Genomic DNA, 20,054 nt, shown 5'->3' with positions numbered 1-20,054 from the left:
GTGTAGTATAACACCAGCTTTGAGAAGGGATTATGAGAAAGCAAGTGAAATAGGTCAATGCAATGAAAAGTGAACAAAGCTTATTCATAGCAAAAATACTCATTTTCAAGTTCCAAAGGTTAAGTACTTGTGTGTTCCTCTCATATCACATGCATGTATTTATATACAATGCATGTATATTGAAAATTAATTTGCATATCTACAATCAAATATTTGCAATGCACAAATTACTATGCTTTTACAACATGTTTAAAGTAAAATGTGCAATAAATTAATAGCTTGCATGCATATGATGTCATAATATTTAATTATTAAACATGTTTTAAATAATAGTTTCCTTATATTTTCTGTGAAACATATTTCACTACTGATTAATTTATTTTCTAGTTTTGTTTGTTTGACTACAATTGTAATTCTACTTGTTTTGTGTATTGTTTGTAAAAGAGAGAAAAAAATGTGAAATACTTTTATTATTTTCCCTTGTTTCAACATCTCTTTTGAGGTGTTTAATTTAATTTAATTTAATGCATTTGGATCCGTTTGACCCATTTTGTTTTAGGCAAATTTGATTTTAATATTCTCAACTAAATGTTATTGGTCGATAATAATTTCAGTTGAGTTTATTCCTATTGGCGGCCCCGAATTTAAGAAAATTGGCTCTCAGTGGTCTCTCGTTAAATTAAACTTAAACTTAACAACGTTAAGTTTATGTTGATTCTCAAAATGAATCTTTTAGGGTTAGTCGGTTAAAATTTTACACTCTACAATGATTGAGCCCCTGGCTTTCTACTTCATACCCTAACCATCTTACAACTCCATCAAAATAGAAATAACATTTACTTTCTATTGCATTATACTGAATTGACCCATTCAGAAGACCATCATATTTATTTTCCTAAATTTTGGTTTTGATATATTAATAGTAAGGGGAAAGTGAATACGGTGCTGTAAGTCGGGTAACCTTACACCATCAAAACTACGTAGTTTTGATAAAAATAACCCTAAACACTAAATACCATTAAAACCACGCTCTATTCTCTGCTATGCTCTCTTATGCTTCATTGCAAACCCAACAACCCTATGAAGTTCACAGATGATCGACGATTAACAAGGACATACGAAGATTGGTACGTTCTTAAATCGATCAGGTTCTTGATTAATTGATAGGATTAAGCTAAATGAAAACGAATATTGATGTTTGATTCTTGATTAATTGATAGGAAATTTGTGTACTAATCCACGTTTTAATTCTTTCTTTCACTTTGTTGATTATCAGTTTACATGTTCCAATAATTTTCTTTTATTGATGCAGAACATCAACACCACAATGGATTTAGTAAGTGTTCAATCAGAGTATGAAGCTTTTGAAACAAATCTTATTGAACACATTGATGCAAATGGGTATTTGGTCACAAATAACGGTTCCGACGTTGAAGTAGACGAAACAGAAGTTGCGGACTTGGATATTGGGGTTGAAAAAGAAGTACCAATCGAAGTAATTGGACAGGTTTTCGATACTCCCGATGACGCATATGAATTCTATAACGGTTATGCGTTTTTACATGGTTTTGGAATACGTAAACGTGTGACTCATAAAAATAAGACAACAAACGAGGCTTATAGAAAGAAATATGTATGCAACAAAGAGGGTTTTAAAGATTTGAAGCGTGATGGTTCTGCAGGAGAAGCTAAGAAACGTCGCAGGAATTTAAGGACCGGTTGTGAAGCGTTTCTTCGAATTTCAAAAGGTAAAGATGGGAAATGGTTCGTTAATGCATTTAACAGTGCACACAACCATGAAATAACCGCTACTCCAACCAAGGTAATGAAACACAGGTCTCATGGGAAGTTTCACCGCTCACTGGTTTGCAAATCTCTGATGTTGGAACTTGGTCAATCCGGGTTGAGACCTTGTCAAATCAAGAAGGTCGTAAATACTATGAAAAATCCAAGTGAAAATGATGTTACATCAAAACAATGTGCTGATATATTAGCTGAACAACGAAAACAATACAAGGGTAAAGAGTTTTACGGCCTTATTAAATATTTCAAGATAAATTACTAGAAGACCGCGACCTTTATTTTGTTGTGGACTTATTTGACGATTGGTCTCCTAGAAATATTTTTGGGCAGATGGGAGATCAAGAGACTCGTATATAAAGTTTGCGGATGTTGTTGTGTTTGATGTCACATATATGACCAACAAGTTTATGATGCCATTTGCTCCATTTGTCGGGGTGAATCATCACCGCCAGTCCATGCTTTTTGCCGGTGCACTGTTAGAGAATGAGAAACAAGAGACTTTTGAATGGTTATTTCAAAATTTCTTAAAGTGCATGTTTGATAAGCATCCATTGGCAATAATTACCGATCAAGACAAAGCTATTGGAAATGCAATTAAAAAAGTTTTTCCAAAAACCCGACATCGTTTCTGTTCATGGCATATAAAGAAACATCAGATTGAACATCTTCGAGCACTTACAGTTCGTTATAATGACATTGAAGAGCCATACAAACAGTGGATAAAGAGTAATACTGTTGAAGAATTTGAAAATCATTGGGAATTTTTATGTAGTAGATACCAATTTGAAAGTGGGAGTTGGATAGATGTATAATCAACGCAAGTATTGGGCTAAAGCCTTCTTGAAAGATTGTTTTTTTGCTGGTATGACATCAAGTGGAAGAAGCGAGAGCATTCATTCTTTTTTTGATGGATTTGTGAATTCAAATACCATGTTGAATGAGTTTGTAATCCAATATAGTGACATATAACGAAACGGGCCAAAATATAGAAATACAAACTTAAACGAGTCAAAACGTATCAACTAGAACCGGCTGAAAATATAGTGACATATAACGAAACGAGCCAAAATATAGAAATACAAACTTAAACGAGTCAAAACGTATCAACTAGAACCGGCTGAAAATATAGTGACATATAACGAAACGGGCCAAAATATAGAAATACAAACTTAAACGAGTCAAAACGTATCAACTAGAACCGGCTGAAAATATAGTAACATGTAACGAAACGGGCCAAAATATAGAAATACAAACTTAAACGAGTCAAAACGTATCAACTAGAACCGGCTGAAAATATAGTAACATGTAATGAAACGGGCCAAAATATAGAAATACAAACTTAAACGAGTCAAAACGTATCAACTAGAACCGGCTGAAAATATAGTGACATATAACGAAACGGGCCAAAATATAGAAATACAAACTTAAACGAGTCAAAACCAAGTGTACAAAAACGGAGTGTGCGAGGTAATATGACAATATCACATCTGCAATAAAATCAAGCCATGTTCAGAACTTAACTGTCATAGTCAGGGCTGAAATTTTCGCCTACACTTTGATCAATATAATATTAAGTGATTGTGTATTTGGTCTTGTATAGTAATATAAACTGAAACGCACCCAAATATAGAAATAGAAACTTAATCGGGTAAAAAAGTATCAATATAAATTGAAACCGGGTCAATATATAACAATATAAATTGAAACGGGCAAGTGTGCAAGCTATGCACACAGGAAAAAAATGTGTGTGCAAATGGTCGAAGCTGAATTGCTGCATATTTGATGGTGCATATCTGTCCAAAACGTGTGTGTAAACTGTCCAAACTTTACAAACTGTCCAAACTTTGCAAACTATGACTAAATGTTGTTAATAATGTAAAACTATGCAACATTCAAAATAGATGAAATTTATTACATACATGCATTACACTTTTATTTGTGCTAATAAAGATTTTTTTTTTTTTTTCATTTCTTCAATCTATGCCTGTGCTAACAAAGTACATAACAAATCTAAAATTTTCCATTTTGTTTCAAATACATGACAATCATTTACATGGACATAAAGATAATAAACATTATAAGATAATAGCCTTGCTTGCGGTGCGCACATATGATGTATATATGTGTGAACCCTCGGGTGGGCAAAAGTGAAATTGCACTAATTTTGACGTTATTTTACTAATCTCGTGAAAATAACGTTAAAAGTGACGGACGGTTAATCAGGCATCATGTAGTGGCGTTGATAGCTGAAAGATAAGGGTACATGCACCGATCAGCTGGTGTCCCGATGATTGAGTGCTATGTGCCTTATGTCCAAGGCTTGATGCAAAACTACTATCGAGCCGGGGGTCTCACCGGAAGCAGCCTCTCTATCCCTATGGGGTAGAGGTAAGGCTGCCTACATCTTACCCTCCTCAGACCCTACCATAGCTTTGCTATTGGTGGGATATACTGAGTACGATGATGATGATGATGATGATGATGATGAAGTATCTCCTCATTTGTCTTGCGTTGAAGAAGATTGAGTCGGGTTTTAAGCCGTTGGATTCAACTTTTGAAAGAATGGATGGGATCGAATTAAACTATTTTTGAAGGGTTAACGCAGCTAAGAGTGTTGTGTATGTGACAAGTGCCGGTTTGTGGCCATCTTCGATAAATATCTTCATGTTTTCTTGACAGGTGGTGCAGCTCGATTGCGTTCTTGAACTCACGACAGCTGAAGCCATACCAAAGTGGACCTTTCGGGCATATGTGTTTGCTGAAATATAAGTAAAACTATTGTTAGTTTTCTAAACTATATGAAATGTTCAGAACTTGAAGTTAATGCGTGGTGTACCTTGGTGGATGATGCTTTGACCTTTGACTTGCTTATAATTGGTCTATTTTGGTGCTTGTTAATGATCACATAATGCAATCTTTTGTACCAAGTTCTCCCATTTTTCATGAAATGCTTTTCAAATTTGTTGTGTGGCACTGCAATTGACATTAACATTGACTTTAACCTTCAATTCATTATCTTAACAGATACATGATGGTATCGGTGTTAGACATCCTAAAACATAATCATGAATAAAGTAAGGAACACCGGTAGTGTTTGTGGGTTGACCGACCAAACTTGACCTGACCCGTTTAAACTAAACCCAAACCCCGTGAATTTAGTAGTCATATTCAAGGGAAAAATAAGATATATAACTAGCAAAACACACCCCCAATTTCATTGTATATCAAATATTGCAAACATAAAGATTCAGTTTGGTTTCCAAGAATCCTAAAAATTGAGGTCTAATAATCAAATTATGTTACAAGAATACATTTTTAAACATGAAATCAAACTACAACTCCATAAAGATCAAGGCTTTTTGATGATCAAAGAACATAACATGAATGATAAAAGAACTTAGATGATCGATTTCAATCGGAACCGCAAAACATTACCTGCAGAGGTTGATCCGAGAATTGCAAGGTAGATTAGGAAACAGCCTGATCTTCGTCTTCAATGTTAATCTTCGTCTTCATTGTTAGAAGCAACAGACGAAGGTATATCTCTAGGGTTTATGGATTTGTCAAGTATGAAGAAGAAGCAGAGAATAGAGCGTCGTTTTAATGGTATTTAGTTTTTAGGGTTATTTTTATCAACACTACGATTTGATTGATTTTACGTGTAAGGTTGTACGACTCACAGCACCGTATTCACTTTCCCCTAATAATAATACTACACATATCAAGTCAACCAAAACATTAATTAACATTCCATCTATTCAATATTCATATATTCCCTCGACTATTTCTAGTATTGTTATTAATATTAATATTATTATTTAAAAACTTGGGGGTATTACATGTCGTCGTCATGCATGATGTATCGAGATGAAGTAGAATGTAAGGTTCCAAACCTACGAAGTATTAATGTATATCATTCATAAGCATATAGTTCAAATGGAATTAAACATAAAACCATCGTGACGGAAAACATACGACATCCATAGCTTGAATCAGAGACAATACTAACTAAGATCAAGCTCAATTAAACCTGATATATATTGAAAATGACAGCGTTTTTGAGTGAGTTCTATTTATTATAATCATCAGTTAAGGCATTAAGTATCATATACCAATCAATAAATACAAGTACGCAACGTAACATATAGAATAGTCGGTCTTGGGGTCATAAAAAGGTCCATAATTACCCCAAACAGGACAAACAAAAGGTTGTGACATTAACTGAGGACTTCTATTTGTCCCGTGAGAGGACTTTTGTTTGTCCCGTGAAAGAACTTATTCAATTGGGCCCGTGAGAGGGCTTCTTCAATTAGTTGGTCCCAAAGTTAATAAAACAAATTTCACAACACCCCCACCAGGTTATCTAACAAGCATATTGATCCAGAATCTAGTATAGTTAACGACTTCTAATAATCTCGTTTGATATACAAACTATACAACAAACTTTACGCGGAATCAGGATATGTCACATACAATGTATTGCTACATGAGAAATTATTTGGTTATTGAATTTTTATTTATTTTTTTTAAATTTTAAACTAGTCAAAGTTTATCAATGAAATTGTTTGGTAATCATAAGTTATGAGCCTCACTTGTAAAAAAATAAAAAACAACAAACACAAACCAATGATAGGCTTGACAGGTCAGCCCAAACCAATTAAGGACTAACAACAAACATATATCATTAATATAAATTTATTTGAGTAGAATTATTAGATAAACATCCTAACAAATCTTTTATTCCCATTGTCCTTTAACAACCCATATTGGATCATCATATGGTCTCCATTGACTTGATAAGTAATACCCGTCTTCTTTTAGTAGCCAAAAAAGATTTGCCTCGTCACAATTTTAGCAAGTAGTCAACGCTGCCGGTCCATCAAAAACATGAAAATGCGCAGCTCGAGAATTATAGTAAAAATCTCCTACGAAGAGAGTATTTCCAAGGATGCTATCGCAAAAATCAAATTTATACCCAAGATCGAAAGTAATATTGTGATGGCCAAGATCATCGTCACCTGATCTCACATGAGCGTCGATTTGTGAATTTGGAATTGCGTTGAATATTTTAATTGTCCAATATGTAGAAAACATACAAAAGCTTTGAGAAGGGATTATGAGAAAGAAAGTGAAATAGGTTAATGCAATGAAAAGTGAAGAAAGTTTTTTCATATCAATAATACCCATTTTTTTCAAGCTCTAAAATTGAGTACTTGTGTGTTCCTCTCATATCACATATTTATATACAATGTATGTATAATGAAAATTAATTTGCAAATCTACAAACAAATATTTGCCATGCACAAATTACAACGCTTTTACAACATGTTTGAAGTAAACTATGCAATAAATTAATAGCTTGAATATAGTACCATAATATCTAATTATTAAACATAATAGTTCCTTCATTGTATGAAACATTTCACAACTAAGTAATTTTCTTTCTAATTTTGCTTGTTTGACACTACAATTGTAACTCTACTTGTTTCGTATATTGTTTGTAAAAGAGACCAAAAATGTGAAATACTTTTATTACTTTCCCATGTTTCTTGTCTCTTTTGATGTGTTTAATTTAATTCAATGTGCATTTTGATCCGTTTGACCCACTTTACTTTAATGCACTATATTTTCACCATGACATCTTAACATTTTGATACGTTTGACCCATCTTAACTTATTTTCTAATTTTGTTTGTTTAATGCTATAATTATAATTATATTTTTAAGTATATTGTTTGTATCAAAGAACATAAAATGTAAAAACCTTTTCTTATTTTATCCCGTTTCATTTCTAATTCACTATAACTCGTTTGACATGTTTTATTTTTATTCAATACATTTTGATCTGTTTAACCCGTTTTGTTTTAATGCACATTTTGACTATGTTTGACCATGATATCTTAGTATTTAATGATTAGTATGTGTCATTTTACGGTTTTTACCCGTATATAATTTATGTTATTTATCATTTTACTGTGTAATCTAATATGCAATAAATAAAGAAATTGAATATAATTGTCCCTAGTATATAATATGATATAATATGTTGTATTCACAAGCTACATTTCAAAACCAAAGATAAGTTTGAGTATGAGTATATCATATACCACCCATTTACACATACACAAATATGTATAGGTGAGAAATCGATTATATAAACAGATCTTGAAGTTAAAGTGAGAGGAAGCACATCTAACACTTAACAACCATATCCAATAAATCTCGCCCATAGCGATCGTTATTGGTACGTTATTGGTAGGGTCTGAAATAGAGTAATAATTACGTTACAAACAAGTAGAGCAAATTTTATTGCAATATAGTTTTGAAATAAAGTAATAACAATTAGGCTATGCGTGAGTGAGTTAAGCCTGGAACATCAAAGTCATCATGGATGGTTGACATTCTGTCTCTGGAAGGTTTTATCGAGTATTGGGAGTAGTTTTAAACGTTGTTAAAAAATAAATTAGTTTCTAAGCGTGATTAAGTTAAGACAAGTGTTGCTATTGTTCCTTCGCCCCGCTTGTTACACATTTCGTCTTCTTCTTTAATCCTTATATCGATAACTAAACGCAGGGGACTTCTAGTTCGATTATAATAATCTATGTATTACAAATCAATTTCATTTTAAATTACGAATAGTAGGTTTGCAGTTCAAAATCTTAATAGGATTGAGGTTACTACCAAATGTTTGTTTTTAACCTTTTAGTTTTTGAAAGGGAAATTGAGAATTAGGTTTGATGCAAGTTCTTTAATTTGTTCAATTGGATATAACCCTCTTTTGGTTTTGCTCAAGATAAGAGATTAATATAAAGGAACAAGAGCAGTAAAATACGATCGAATCAAGAATACAAACACATGTATTTTGAGAGAAAAACTCGTCCCAACTCATTTCTATTAAACTCAAAAACTCGACACACAAAACAATTACGTGACCTATAGTTTTACTAAACTTTAAACTAATCACATTCTAATTCAAACTCAATTAAATAAACATTGACGATTCATAAGCGATAAACCTAAACAACATAATCTAATCTCTAGTTTATCTTCGAATTCAAATCTTTTACTTATTTTCTAGATCGTTATACTCTTGAATTGGTTTTTATCTCCGATCCAACTTGCGCCTTTGGACTAAAATGACAAACAATAAACGACCTTTAACTCTACTCTCGACTTGGTATCATTACATTTAGAGTAAGTTACACGGCATGTCATGTGCGATGTCAAAGTTTTACTTTTCGTCGCTTGGTTTGAGAAATTACGGATATCCGTCCTATTGTTGTCATCTTTTTTGTCCATGGGGTAGATATGCTTTAGAAATTCTCATCTTCAAAAATTATTGTTTTACCCTTAGTTTTAAAAAGCTAAAAAAATCAAATAACTAACGTGACTTCAAGTCTTCAAGTGATGGACTTTGAATCTAGTGATTGTGAACCCATTTGTTATTTTTACAACTAGAAGTGATGTCAAGGGATGGAATATTGAATTCTTAAAAATATATATAAAGAATCATGTAATTGCTCCAAATTAACCTTTTTGTGTTTAATTAAGCCTATACCTTATAATTAGTCATTTTCAATGTGGTGTAGTGGTAGGGGGCTTGGGTTTCTTAATTGAGACCCAAGTTCAATTCCCGCTTTGGGGGGGGGGGCTCAATGAAAAAAGATTGGGATCTTTGTGATCTCTAGTTCGATTATGAGGACATCCGGGTTTTACCACCAGTGGGCCTTCGGGCGGGTGGGTTTCCCTAGAACTGGAGATAACTTAGAGGCGCTTAAGGGCTCCGTACGGCTGGGTCGGGCCAGCTGGCAGGTGACCTTTAGCAATTGAGTCGCATTATATGTTTGTTGGTCGTTAAAAAAAAATAATTAAGAATTATTCTAATTAACAAACCCAAATTCAAATGGGAACACTCGGATCTGATTCCGAGCACATTAATCTAATTTATAAATTAGAAAAATATATTTTGTTACATCGAACTAGAAAGCAAACAAGTGACAAGTTGGGCCGCTAGTTTTTTTTAGATTGAAAAACTAAGTCTTTTATTAACCACTTTCATTGATTCTGGAGTCCTAATATTACTATGCATAACTCGTTTGACTCTGCTACGTAGATCCACACCTTAGTCGCAAGAAAACCAAAAGTATCAACAACAAAAGAAATAAACACGTGTTGATTATCGAGACGCGAGGTTTTGAGACAAGGACTAGAGAATGGGGTGGGGTGTTTTGCACTTTTTTAAATTATTTTAGAGTTAAGTTTTGTTTTTAGCCTTTTTGTTAAAAAAAAATTCGCAAAGGACAATAGTGAGAGACCGAGTAAAGGCTGATTTTTATATTGCTAGATATATTTGTTTTCAAATAGTTTTTATAAGGGAAAATTCACATACATATCATGATATAACTTTATTAGAATGTAGTTATTACATAAACAAAATGAGTAATCTCTTACTCCCATTTTCCTCTAAACATCCATGCCGGGTCGTTAGGCGACGATTTAAATTCCCCTGACACGTAATACCCATCTTCTTTTAGTAGCCAGTAAACACTTGCACGCCCACCATATTTGCATGGAAACATATGCTCTATTTCTTTATCAAATACATGAAAATGTACAGATTTAGCATTGGAGTAAAAATCTCCGCTAAAAAGAGTATTACCAAAGATACTTGAACAAAAAAGGGACGCTCATGAGTAATTTTGTGAAGCCCAAGATCGTCGTCTTTTGATTTCACATAAGCATTGATTAATTGTGAAGAATAGTCTCCATTGTAAATATAAATGGAATAATTTTTAGTGAAAGGACATTGACTATGAGAAGGGGTTATTAGAAAACTACAGAAATAGACCACAACAAATAAAAGAAAGCTTTTCTTTGTAGCCAAAATACTCATCTTTCAAGATCCAAACAATGAGTAATTGAGTATTTGAGTGTGTTCCTCTCTGATCACACAAATTTATATACAATACATAAAGTATATATGCAATTTTATAGAAAGTTTTTATTATCATAATGTCTAGTAGTATTCTTTAATACAATATGCAATAAATAGAGTAGATATGATATGATTTATTCAATGAGTAATATTCGCTTTTTTAATGAAACCAAAATATTCAATGCATGTGATTAAAATTTGAAGAACCATTTAAGCTTAGATAGTAAATGAGTGAAAATGCATAATTAATTATATTTATTTATCTTCATTTTATGAAGATTTAAAAAATGGGTTTTCCATATCACACTATTTTTACTATATTAAATAGGTTTGACTATAATTCAAAACTTTATGATTTAGTAGTATAGTGTGTTCTTAAAAGATGTTGAGTTTATACTTAGAGTTGACCATGTGTAGTCATAAAGTTCTAACCCTATGTATTATGTGACACGTGACACCCAGTCAGAACTATGATTTTATATAAAAATAGAATGTAGTCATAAAGCCGTAAGTGTAGTCATAAAGCCTCCATAAAGCCATAACTTTATTATTTTATTGCTTTCCATGTGCGTTATGTACATAACCTTGAACCTATAACTTTACCTCATAACTTTAAGGGGGGCGGTGTAAAGAAGAGTTATAGGCCATAACTTTACCCATAACTCTCCCACTACATATGGTCTATATCATTCCAATCCACAGGTATAAAGTTAGAAGATTTTATGTGAAAAAAATTATTGTTATAAAAAGTAGGTTTGACTATACCTACACCAATATTTAATTACATTTACAGAAATCATTAGTTAGGCCACACGTAGTGGGCAATAAAAAGGGGTGAAAAGGGGCGGGGCTACAACAGTTTATCGCCTGCTTCCTTTCTTTTTTATTATTATTATATTCTAATGTGTTATATATATATATATATATATATATATATATATTATATAACTATTGTAACCCTTACACCATTACACCCCAAAAACAAATTCTCACCCCTTGCTGACTGGGCGTCACACGACGCAAAACGCCCCAATTTGTAGTTCCTCCATACGCATAGCCTTATTACCCAAACATTAAACACACATTTAGCCATTTATTAATTATTAATACTCAAATATCAAGAATTCATCAACTCATTATTTAACTATACTATTATTAAACCTTTTTAACGGAGGTATATCATTTTTTTTAATTGAGATGGATTTCATTTCAAATAAAAGAATCCAATTACAATAAAGAGGCAGGTAAGCGGGCAACAAGCTGCGCCACCACCCCCTTTTGAATGGCAAAACCGATTCTACTGAAAATAAAATTATCGTTCTTCGGTGTCGTTAAGGAACTGTGCACGACCCGCTGAACTCTTTTTAGACACGTAGCAGCATCGGGAGCAAGAGACCCAAATGTATCAAAAGCAAAAAGAATGAAGGTGTGTATATCATTTGATTTTTTTAATATTAAGAATGTTTTTAATAAGTCGTTCTTTTCACATGATATTTCCTAATTGATCGATCTCTATCTATAATTCCTTATAAATCTCTATAGACTCACAACACCCTAAATAATTGATAATTTTAAATCCACAATTAATTCTCTTTCCTCATATAATCTAGTATCTAATGTCTCATGGCAAAGAAGTGACGCGGGTTGTTAATTAAGTTTTTGATCTTTAGTCAATATCCTCAAATCTATACTATTTAATAAATAAAGCTTTATAAATATCACATGTTATCATTATGTTGATTCTTATAAAATTTTCCCTCTTCTCTCTCATATTAAATACATTTCTCTTTTTAATATTTCATTTTCAATTTTTAATAATTCCGTCCTAATTTAAAAGAATTAATACCGTCATAAATATGTTAATTTGTTTAATATAAAATATATTGCATTGGTTATTAATATTAGATTTTTATAAGTAACCAATACGAAATGGGTGGGTTTCTTTAATCGGTTAACGTATCAAACATTGTTCATGTCAAAACAGTTAAGATTAGAATGAGTTTTGGTCCACGAGTTGGTTTAAAAAAGTAGTCATTTACAACTAGGTTTTGATATAGAAAATAACAAATAAATATTTTATGATTTATGAATTTTCTAACAACTTTTTATTTCTAAATTGCGTTATGTGTATTTTTTACCGTATAATATATCTTAATATATGTGATACATTTTTTTTGTATTTCACATTATGTTATTATTTAAAAAAAATTATTTTTTCTAACCCGCGTGCTACACGGGTAACTAACCTAGTAGATAAATATATTAAAACAAGTGTCCGTTTAAGTTTTATCGTAGAGTGATTAGTGTAATTTTGATTTCTAAATGTTGTGTTGTGCGGACCTCTCGTAATTTGCTAGTGTGCCGTATTTTAATGAAAATTGTCGTTAGAAAGAAATATACATATAAGGCTAAATTAAATATGATTTCAATAGTTATAATTATCTCTAACTTCATTTGATTTAATTATAATATGTAACATCTAGTCTCCTAATTAAACGTTTATAAAATTCGAGTTAAAATGTTAAACTCTCTAATCTTCTCTAAGAACGTTTAAAAACTACCAACAAGTTTATTATACATTTCTAAAGCCGCCCACGAAACAAACCAGATTCTCCAACCAGATACAAAATCAATAGTTACATACAACTGTCGAACCAAACCAACCCATACAAGCCCGCAATACTTTTCGGTCATGAAAGTACAACCCGAATAGCATATGGAGTACAATCATTTAAAGCATGTAATTCAAACCCTTGTCAAGATCCTACAAGACCTTTGTGTCTTGAATAAGTGGTTATTGACATAAAGATTGATGCACTCACTATTGCAGCAAGAATGACCACCTTCAAGAAAATAACATTTATTAAAAATTCATAATGTATTTGGTACAAGTGTAAAAGCACATGGTACAAGTGCTTACCCATTTGAATACATAACCATGGTTTTTATTCCATGGGTATGGAATGTTCATACCAAATATAGCAGCCACCAATGAGTAAACAGACAATGAAACTGTTCCGGATAGTAGGAAGAGTTCTAACTATTTTATGAAAAACAAATTAATAAAAAATAATAATACTTTTTTAGAAATAAACTACATTAAATGAAGAAATGGATGATAATACTTACCTGGATTAGCTGATTTCTATGATTATCCAACTATATAAAGAAAAATTATTATATCATTTTTCTTAGGAATAATATTTAATCTTAAGAGAAAATTACACAAATAATCTTTGTGGTTGGATCAAATAGCAAGTCTGGTCACATATTTCAAAAAGCTGCAAACTTAGTCCACACATTTGTAAGAGGGTTCGCTGCCGGTAGCGAACCTAGAAAAATTTCTCACACGGTCGAAAACTTCTCAGTTGACTATCTTTATATACTCACATGGCTCGGTTGAGATTTTTACACTGATAATACTAAAAAAAATCACAAGGGATGGTCAACCACCGTAAGGGTAGGCCCGTCATCCACCCCTGAGGGTTACGATTAGTATTAACTGTTAATCTCAATTAATTTGTTAAGTGATGCAACGTGTCATTCATGTTAAAGTAATTGTGTTTTGTCAAATATGAAACCTTAATAAAATAGTCTTTCATGTGAGGCTAATCTCATTTTTATTTAAAATCCTAATAAAATCGAATGCTCAGTTTAAAACCGAAGGTATACGAAGCCAACGTTAGGAGTTCCGGAGTTTGAAAGAATATGTTATTAGTTTTTCAAATTTAAAAAGATACACAATTACCCTCACATCAATGATACGTGACATCAGCTTTCTTTAAAACTAACTGAGATTAACAGTAGAGACTAAACGTGCTACACTCTCACAAGTGTTCGGATTAAGTTTGTAAAATGATGAAACCTTAGGGACTATTTATGCAATTTTCTCTAATCTTAATTTTAGGTTGTTTGTTCTACCTGAATATTAATGTAATCCTCTGTATCATCAATGTACTCACGCAACTGCAAACACCCAAAAAATATTATATTAAACTTGACATTTATAAACATAATAAAATATTTAAATCTTAATTTTGAGTTGTTAAAGGCCCGATTCTTGGGCTGTGCAATCCGTGCAAAAGCACGAGGCCCAAAAGATTAAAGGGGCCAATAGTTTCATAACTTTTATATATATATATCACTATATGAGAGCATGAGGCCCAAACCCGATGCAACTTATTGATTCAGAAAGACACGAATGTGAGGAAGAAAGGGCGGTTTACCTTCTAGTTGGATTTTTAGTCTTTTAAGGTATACTGAGTGTTTGAGTATAATAATGTATATTATAATTTATATATATATATATATATATATATTAACATATATAAAATAGATTATAAAAAATTTTATTATGGCGGGTTACAATCATGTATATCATTGGGTACATGGGCTATGTAATCGATAATCGAGTCGGATAATCAAGAGCGTTGCTCCCCAAAACGTTAGGAGAGCCTCAAAATCCGTTTAAGTTTGATCATTTTGTTACACACTACTGTTGTTTTGTTTATTTTATAAAAGTTGCATTCGTATTGTGGTTTTTTATATATAATTGATGAGTTTATATTATACGAAGGAGGCCCAAGTTTCATCTCGCACGAGGCATAATTTTTTTTTATCGTTCTTGGGAACAGGCCCGAGTTGTTTATTCAAATGGGCCCAAAGAAGAAAGATAAAACATTTGTGATTACTTACTGTAGTCAACTTATTTGATGTAGATTCAATTTGCATGAAATAAGCCTACACAAAACAAAACAAAATCAATACAAGAAATACAATAAACACAAGTATTTAAAAAAATAAAAATAAGTATTAAAAATTTGGCGAAAAATGAACCTCGAGTAACATTTCAAGTTCTTCAACATCGTTTTCCCCATGGGTCGAAAATGGTGTGGTACGACTTGCTCGTGATATTTTAGATTCTATGGTTGGAGACGGAGGAGACCACGTTAAGTCTGCACTATCATGACTCGGGGAAGAAGCGAAGGATAATTTCCTTGATAAATAGAGGTCTGCCATGTCATCATCATCATCCAATAGTTGTTCGAGTTCATCTCGTACCTATAAAAATGAATCACATGCTATAATATTAGAGGATAATTTGTTAAATTTACATCTATCTCTAGATGAATATTATAAGTTAATACTTAATAGAAAAAATTCGTACTTTTAGAACCCGATTGGTTAATCGTGTCATTGCACTCTTGAGCTTTCGCACCCTGTCCAGATTGCGACTGCTTATCTGCACATTGTTCACATTTATAATACAACCCGAAAATGGACATCACTAAACTGCAACAAAAATCACATAACATATGAAAGCCCTTTCATGTTAATCTTCATGTTAGTGTGACATTATAATCATAATAACTTCTAAAGACCCTCTTAAACTTATAAATTTAAATGCACATCTAAAGACCCTCTTAACCACATCACAATATGTCATATAGATATTTTGTATACATGATCAAATAATAAGTTAATTACATCAAATAATATGGGTAGCAATATTTGAAACGGCACGAAAATTATCAGGTTTTGAGTTAGTATATCTAACCCGTTTAAAAAACAGTTCATGTTTGGGTTGACATGTTTAATCAAAAGGGGTCGTGTTTGGATTTACATGTTTAACTTGTTTAAATAAACAGGTTGTCCACTAACCTGTTTAACTATTTTTTTTTTATATCCCACCAACCCTTTTAACCCATTTTTACTTACAACTTGATTATCATCCGCCAACATGTTTGACACGTTTAGATAGATGGGTTAAGCATGTTTATGCAAATGAACCATTTTTTGGTTTGACATTTTAACACCTTTAGCTAAACAATTCGACACACGAACCCCCTTATGACCCGTTTAACCCATCTTTTTACAACCTAACAATCCGCTTAACCCATTTTTTCACAATCCACCAACCCAGTTAACACGTTTACAACCTAATTATTAGTTTATTACCCACCAACCCACTAAACCATTTTATCACATTCAGATAAACAAGTTAGGTATGACGTGTTCGGGTTACACAATTTCAACCCGTCAACATGAACATACCATAGAGGTGAGCTCATCCAACGCAGGGTAAGCCGCGGTTTCCAATTCTCGTGTGCGCGCATCAAGAAAACTACAAATACCTTCTAACGCAACTTCAAGAGCCCGGAACTCAAATGGGAATTCTAACATCATTTACACCCAAAATAATAACTTTAATAAGAACACTAATCAATATATTATTAAGTAACATTAACTATCCAAAACCATAAGTTTTTTTTTATAAATTTAATTATATAATATACCAATTGATTCACTTGTTTGACCCTCAGTTTGACCCCCAACACCAACACCATCTTCATCATCCCCTTGGCGTAAACAATTAGCACTGACAGGTGGCAGTCTTCTTTGAAGCTCTTCAACAATGGGGATAACATTATCATCAAGTGGATCACGAAGCAATACCTATATAATAATTAATATTATTATCATAACTTTATATATATTTATATACTAAAATACCAATGGTGTTACAATCCTAGAACTTAATCTAGTTAACACACTTTCAAATTGAAATAAGTTATAACTATTGTAAGTCTCATTTAGGCTTGTCGAGCCTTAACGAGCCTTGTGTATGTTTAAGTTTCTCCTCTTTTGGACTTCTATGTATTAAATTTAAACAACAAAGTTGAGCCCAAGTCAAGTTGTGGCTTGTTTAAGGTACTATACGAGCTTGACCCAAGCTTCGGCTCGTTAAAAGTTTTTCTCAAAATATATAAAAAAAACGTATATAAATGAATTAATAAATAACAAATGAGTCGAGCCTTAGCCGAGCTCAAGCTTAAAAGAGCAACCCACGAGCTGCACGATTAAGTAGATCGAGCAACACGAACAACACCGATAATTTTGTGGTTGAATTGTCTTTTGTTCTTTATTAATAAACAAGAAAAGAGTGTGATGAGTTCTCACAAAATCTTTGTTTATATGTGAAATCAATATTATTTCCTTCACAAGCTTTAGAAAAAGAGCTCGTAACGAGCCAAGCTAGAGCTCTTGTAATTTAAAACGAGCGGAGCTCAAGCCGAATCAAGCTTGGGCTCGGCTCAGCTTGTTTACACCCCCTACATACACCGAACCGCGTACCCATTTTTCGGTCAGGTGTTGATCGGAACCGGTACGACAGTACTACTGAAAATACTGAAATCAATCGGTACCAATTCCAAAAATATAAAATATAAAAATTTAAAATTTAAAAAATACCTGTACAGATTGTGTTCAGTTTGTACCGTTACCATTAACTACACCAAAAAGTGAATTACTGGCACTGTACAGTGCACGACACACGGTACAGTACCAGTGTAATGTAAAAAAATGTTCATCCTAAAAGAGCCAAACTCGAGCTCTTGTAAGTCAAAACAACCACTGCTCGAGCCTAATTAATCAAGTTTAGGCTCGGCTCAGCTTGTTTACACCCCCTACATACACCGAACCGCATACCCATTTTTCAGTCCGGTGATTGGTACAGGTACAACAGTACTGCTAAAAAACTGAAATCAAACTGTACCGATACCAAAAATATGAAACATAAAAATTACAAAAAAATAATTTAAAAATACCTTACAGATTGTGTTCAGTTTGTACCGTTACCATTAATTACACCAAAAAGTGAATTACTGGCACGTTACACTAGTACAGTACGGTAAGGTACCAATAACAAATGTTACCTCTTCAGTTGTAATGATTGCCTTAATATGTTCCAAATTCAAAACAATAGCTTTCTCTCTACCCAAAATCGCAGACGGGTACGACAACAACGGGTCTAGCAGTCTCAGATCTCGAGCATGAATCGATACTCGTTTCATGATCCCATATTTATCCAAATCCAAAACCGTACTCTGTCCATTAGTATCAACAGACACCCAACTTCTAGATACAGCAGTTTTCTTGATTAATGAAGCTGGTTGTGAGAATGAATCCACTGGTACAATTAACTGGCCTTCATTGGCCATTAGGTTAGGTTAGTGAATTTATGAAGTTAAAGTTGATGTTAACGTTGTTGTGGTTTGGTTTGGTGAGTTGGAGATTGGCTGGTGGGATGGATAGAATGTGTGACGGATTAATGTGGATGGTTGTTACTATGTTTTGAGATTTTAAATGTTTGGTGTTTTTAGTTGTAAGAATGGACTATAGTGGTCCTTGCGGTTTTGCGGTGGTAATGAAAAATAGATGTTTGGTTATTGGTTAGGTTGTTAATTAGATACTGATGGGAAAACGGGTGTTATCGACTTATCGTCCATGTTTAAATGTTGTCAGGTCATGTTGTTCGGATTGCTTTCAAAAGTTATCTCGGGTGTTATTTTTTTCTCTCTCGTAGAAATTGGTTGAGAATGTTTTTTTTCTGAAAAAGTCTCGTTGGGTGACATCTTCTCCCACTCTTATTTACGTGAGCTTAAAACGCCTAAAAGATAGAGTGTTAGAGATGCTCTAAGGTAAAGAAAATCAAAAGTTTTGTACCGTATGTTGAAATTAAAATATTTAGAGACAGGGAAACTATAATATCTTATTGAATATATCTTCTTAAAAGGTTAGTTGTTTTAACTTTAACGAGTAGGGAAATAGTTAAAAACACTCGAAGTGATGTTGATTAATTTATATTTTGTTTTAGAAAAAATAAAAATTTGAATTGAATTGGTTATAAAAGCGATAGTTACAACGATTCACTAGGTCAAGTTGTTGGCTAACAAAAGAAGGGAGCGATTATCAATGGTTTTCCAACGATTTTGATCTGGCATTCTTCGCTTGTTTTTTCTACTTTGTTCAAAACTGATTGATTTACTTATGAATGGTTTATTAACTTGTAACTACTTCTCGACAGTAGCGATGTTCCCTGTTTAGCCCATACATGTTTTAAACAAGGTTTTAGACAATTTTCCATCTTATCAAACTATTAACTTGCAAGTTGCAACTACCGATTCACAACACATGACCCTATGTTCTAAGGGGCTGTTTGTTTGCATCTGAATGGAACCATTCAGATGTAAACATATGATTCATTCAGACTTCAGACTGTTTGTTTCCAAACAGAAAAACATCTGAATGGCTAAAATTAGGTCTGAATCATTCAGACTTCTGTTGTTACTGAATGGGACAGATGCTCATTCAGATCTAAATTAACCAAATAACCCCTAAAGCTAAGAAATCACCATTACAATTTTGAGGCATCTCAATAACTATGTTTCGCTTAGCATTTTATTTTTCGCATGAACGATAATTTGCTAGAGGAACTATGTAGCTTCTTTGTGCTCAAATAAATGAGTAAAAGAAAC

General features: G+C 32.7%; 2 protein-coding genes across 3 annotated transcripts; one reads left to right on the top strand and one right to left on the bottom strand.

Annotated features, from left to right (window-relative positions):
• Positions 1-1,327: 1,327 nt before the first annotated feature.
• Positions 1,328-2,615, top strand: LOC143574804 (protein FAR1-RELATED SEQUENCE 5-like). The gene is made up of 2 exons (XM_077059329.1): positions 1,328-2,018; positions 2,134-2,615. Exons 1-2 carry the CDS (start codon positions 1,328-1,330, stop codon positions 2,613-2,615), a joined length of 1,173 nt encoding a protein of 390 aa, XP_076915444.1.
• Positions 2,616-13,403: 10,788 nt separating this feature from the next.
• Positions 13,404-18,853, bottom strand: LOC143574797 (magnesium transporter MRS2-I-like). Of its 2 annotated transcripts, none has more exons than XM_077059325.1 (10): positions 18,453-18,852; positions 17,034-17,193; positions 16,792-16,913; positions 15,905-15,979; positions 15,574-15,798; positions 15,433-15,477; positions 14,659-14,703; positions 13,867-13,896; positions 13,658-13,777; positions 13,404-13,580 (listed from the first exon to the last, which is right to left on the bottom strand). In XM_077059325.1, the coding sequence occupies exons 1-10, from the start codon at positions 18,735-18,737 to the stop codon at positions 13,494-13,496; spliced, it is 1,194 nt and encodes a 397-aa protein (XP_076915440.1). In that variant the 5' UTR covers positions 18,738-18,852; the 3' UTR covers positions 13,404-13,493. The 2 variants fall into 2 exon arrangements, with proteins under 2 accessions (XP_076915440.1, XP_076915441.1); XM_077059326.1 differs by having other exon boundaries at positions 13,422-13,580; positions 13,658-13,773; positions 18,453-18,853.
• Positions 18,854-20,054: the final 1,201 nt, after the last annotated feature.

The sequence above is a fragment of the Bidens hawaiensis genome, unplaced genomic scaffold (assembly GCF_021521415.1).
Source record: "Bidens hawaiensis isolate Kalapana, Puna unplaced genomic scaffold, B.hawaiensis_p1.1 tig00027112_1, whole genome shotgun sequence".
Taxonomy (NCBI): domain Eukaryota; kingdom Viridiplantae; phylum Streptophyta; class Magnoliopsida; order Asterales; family Asteraceae; genus Bidens; species Bidens hawaiensis.
This window is presented reverse-complemented; position numbering and strand designations above follow the sequence as displayed.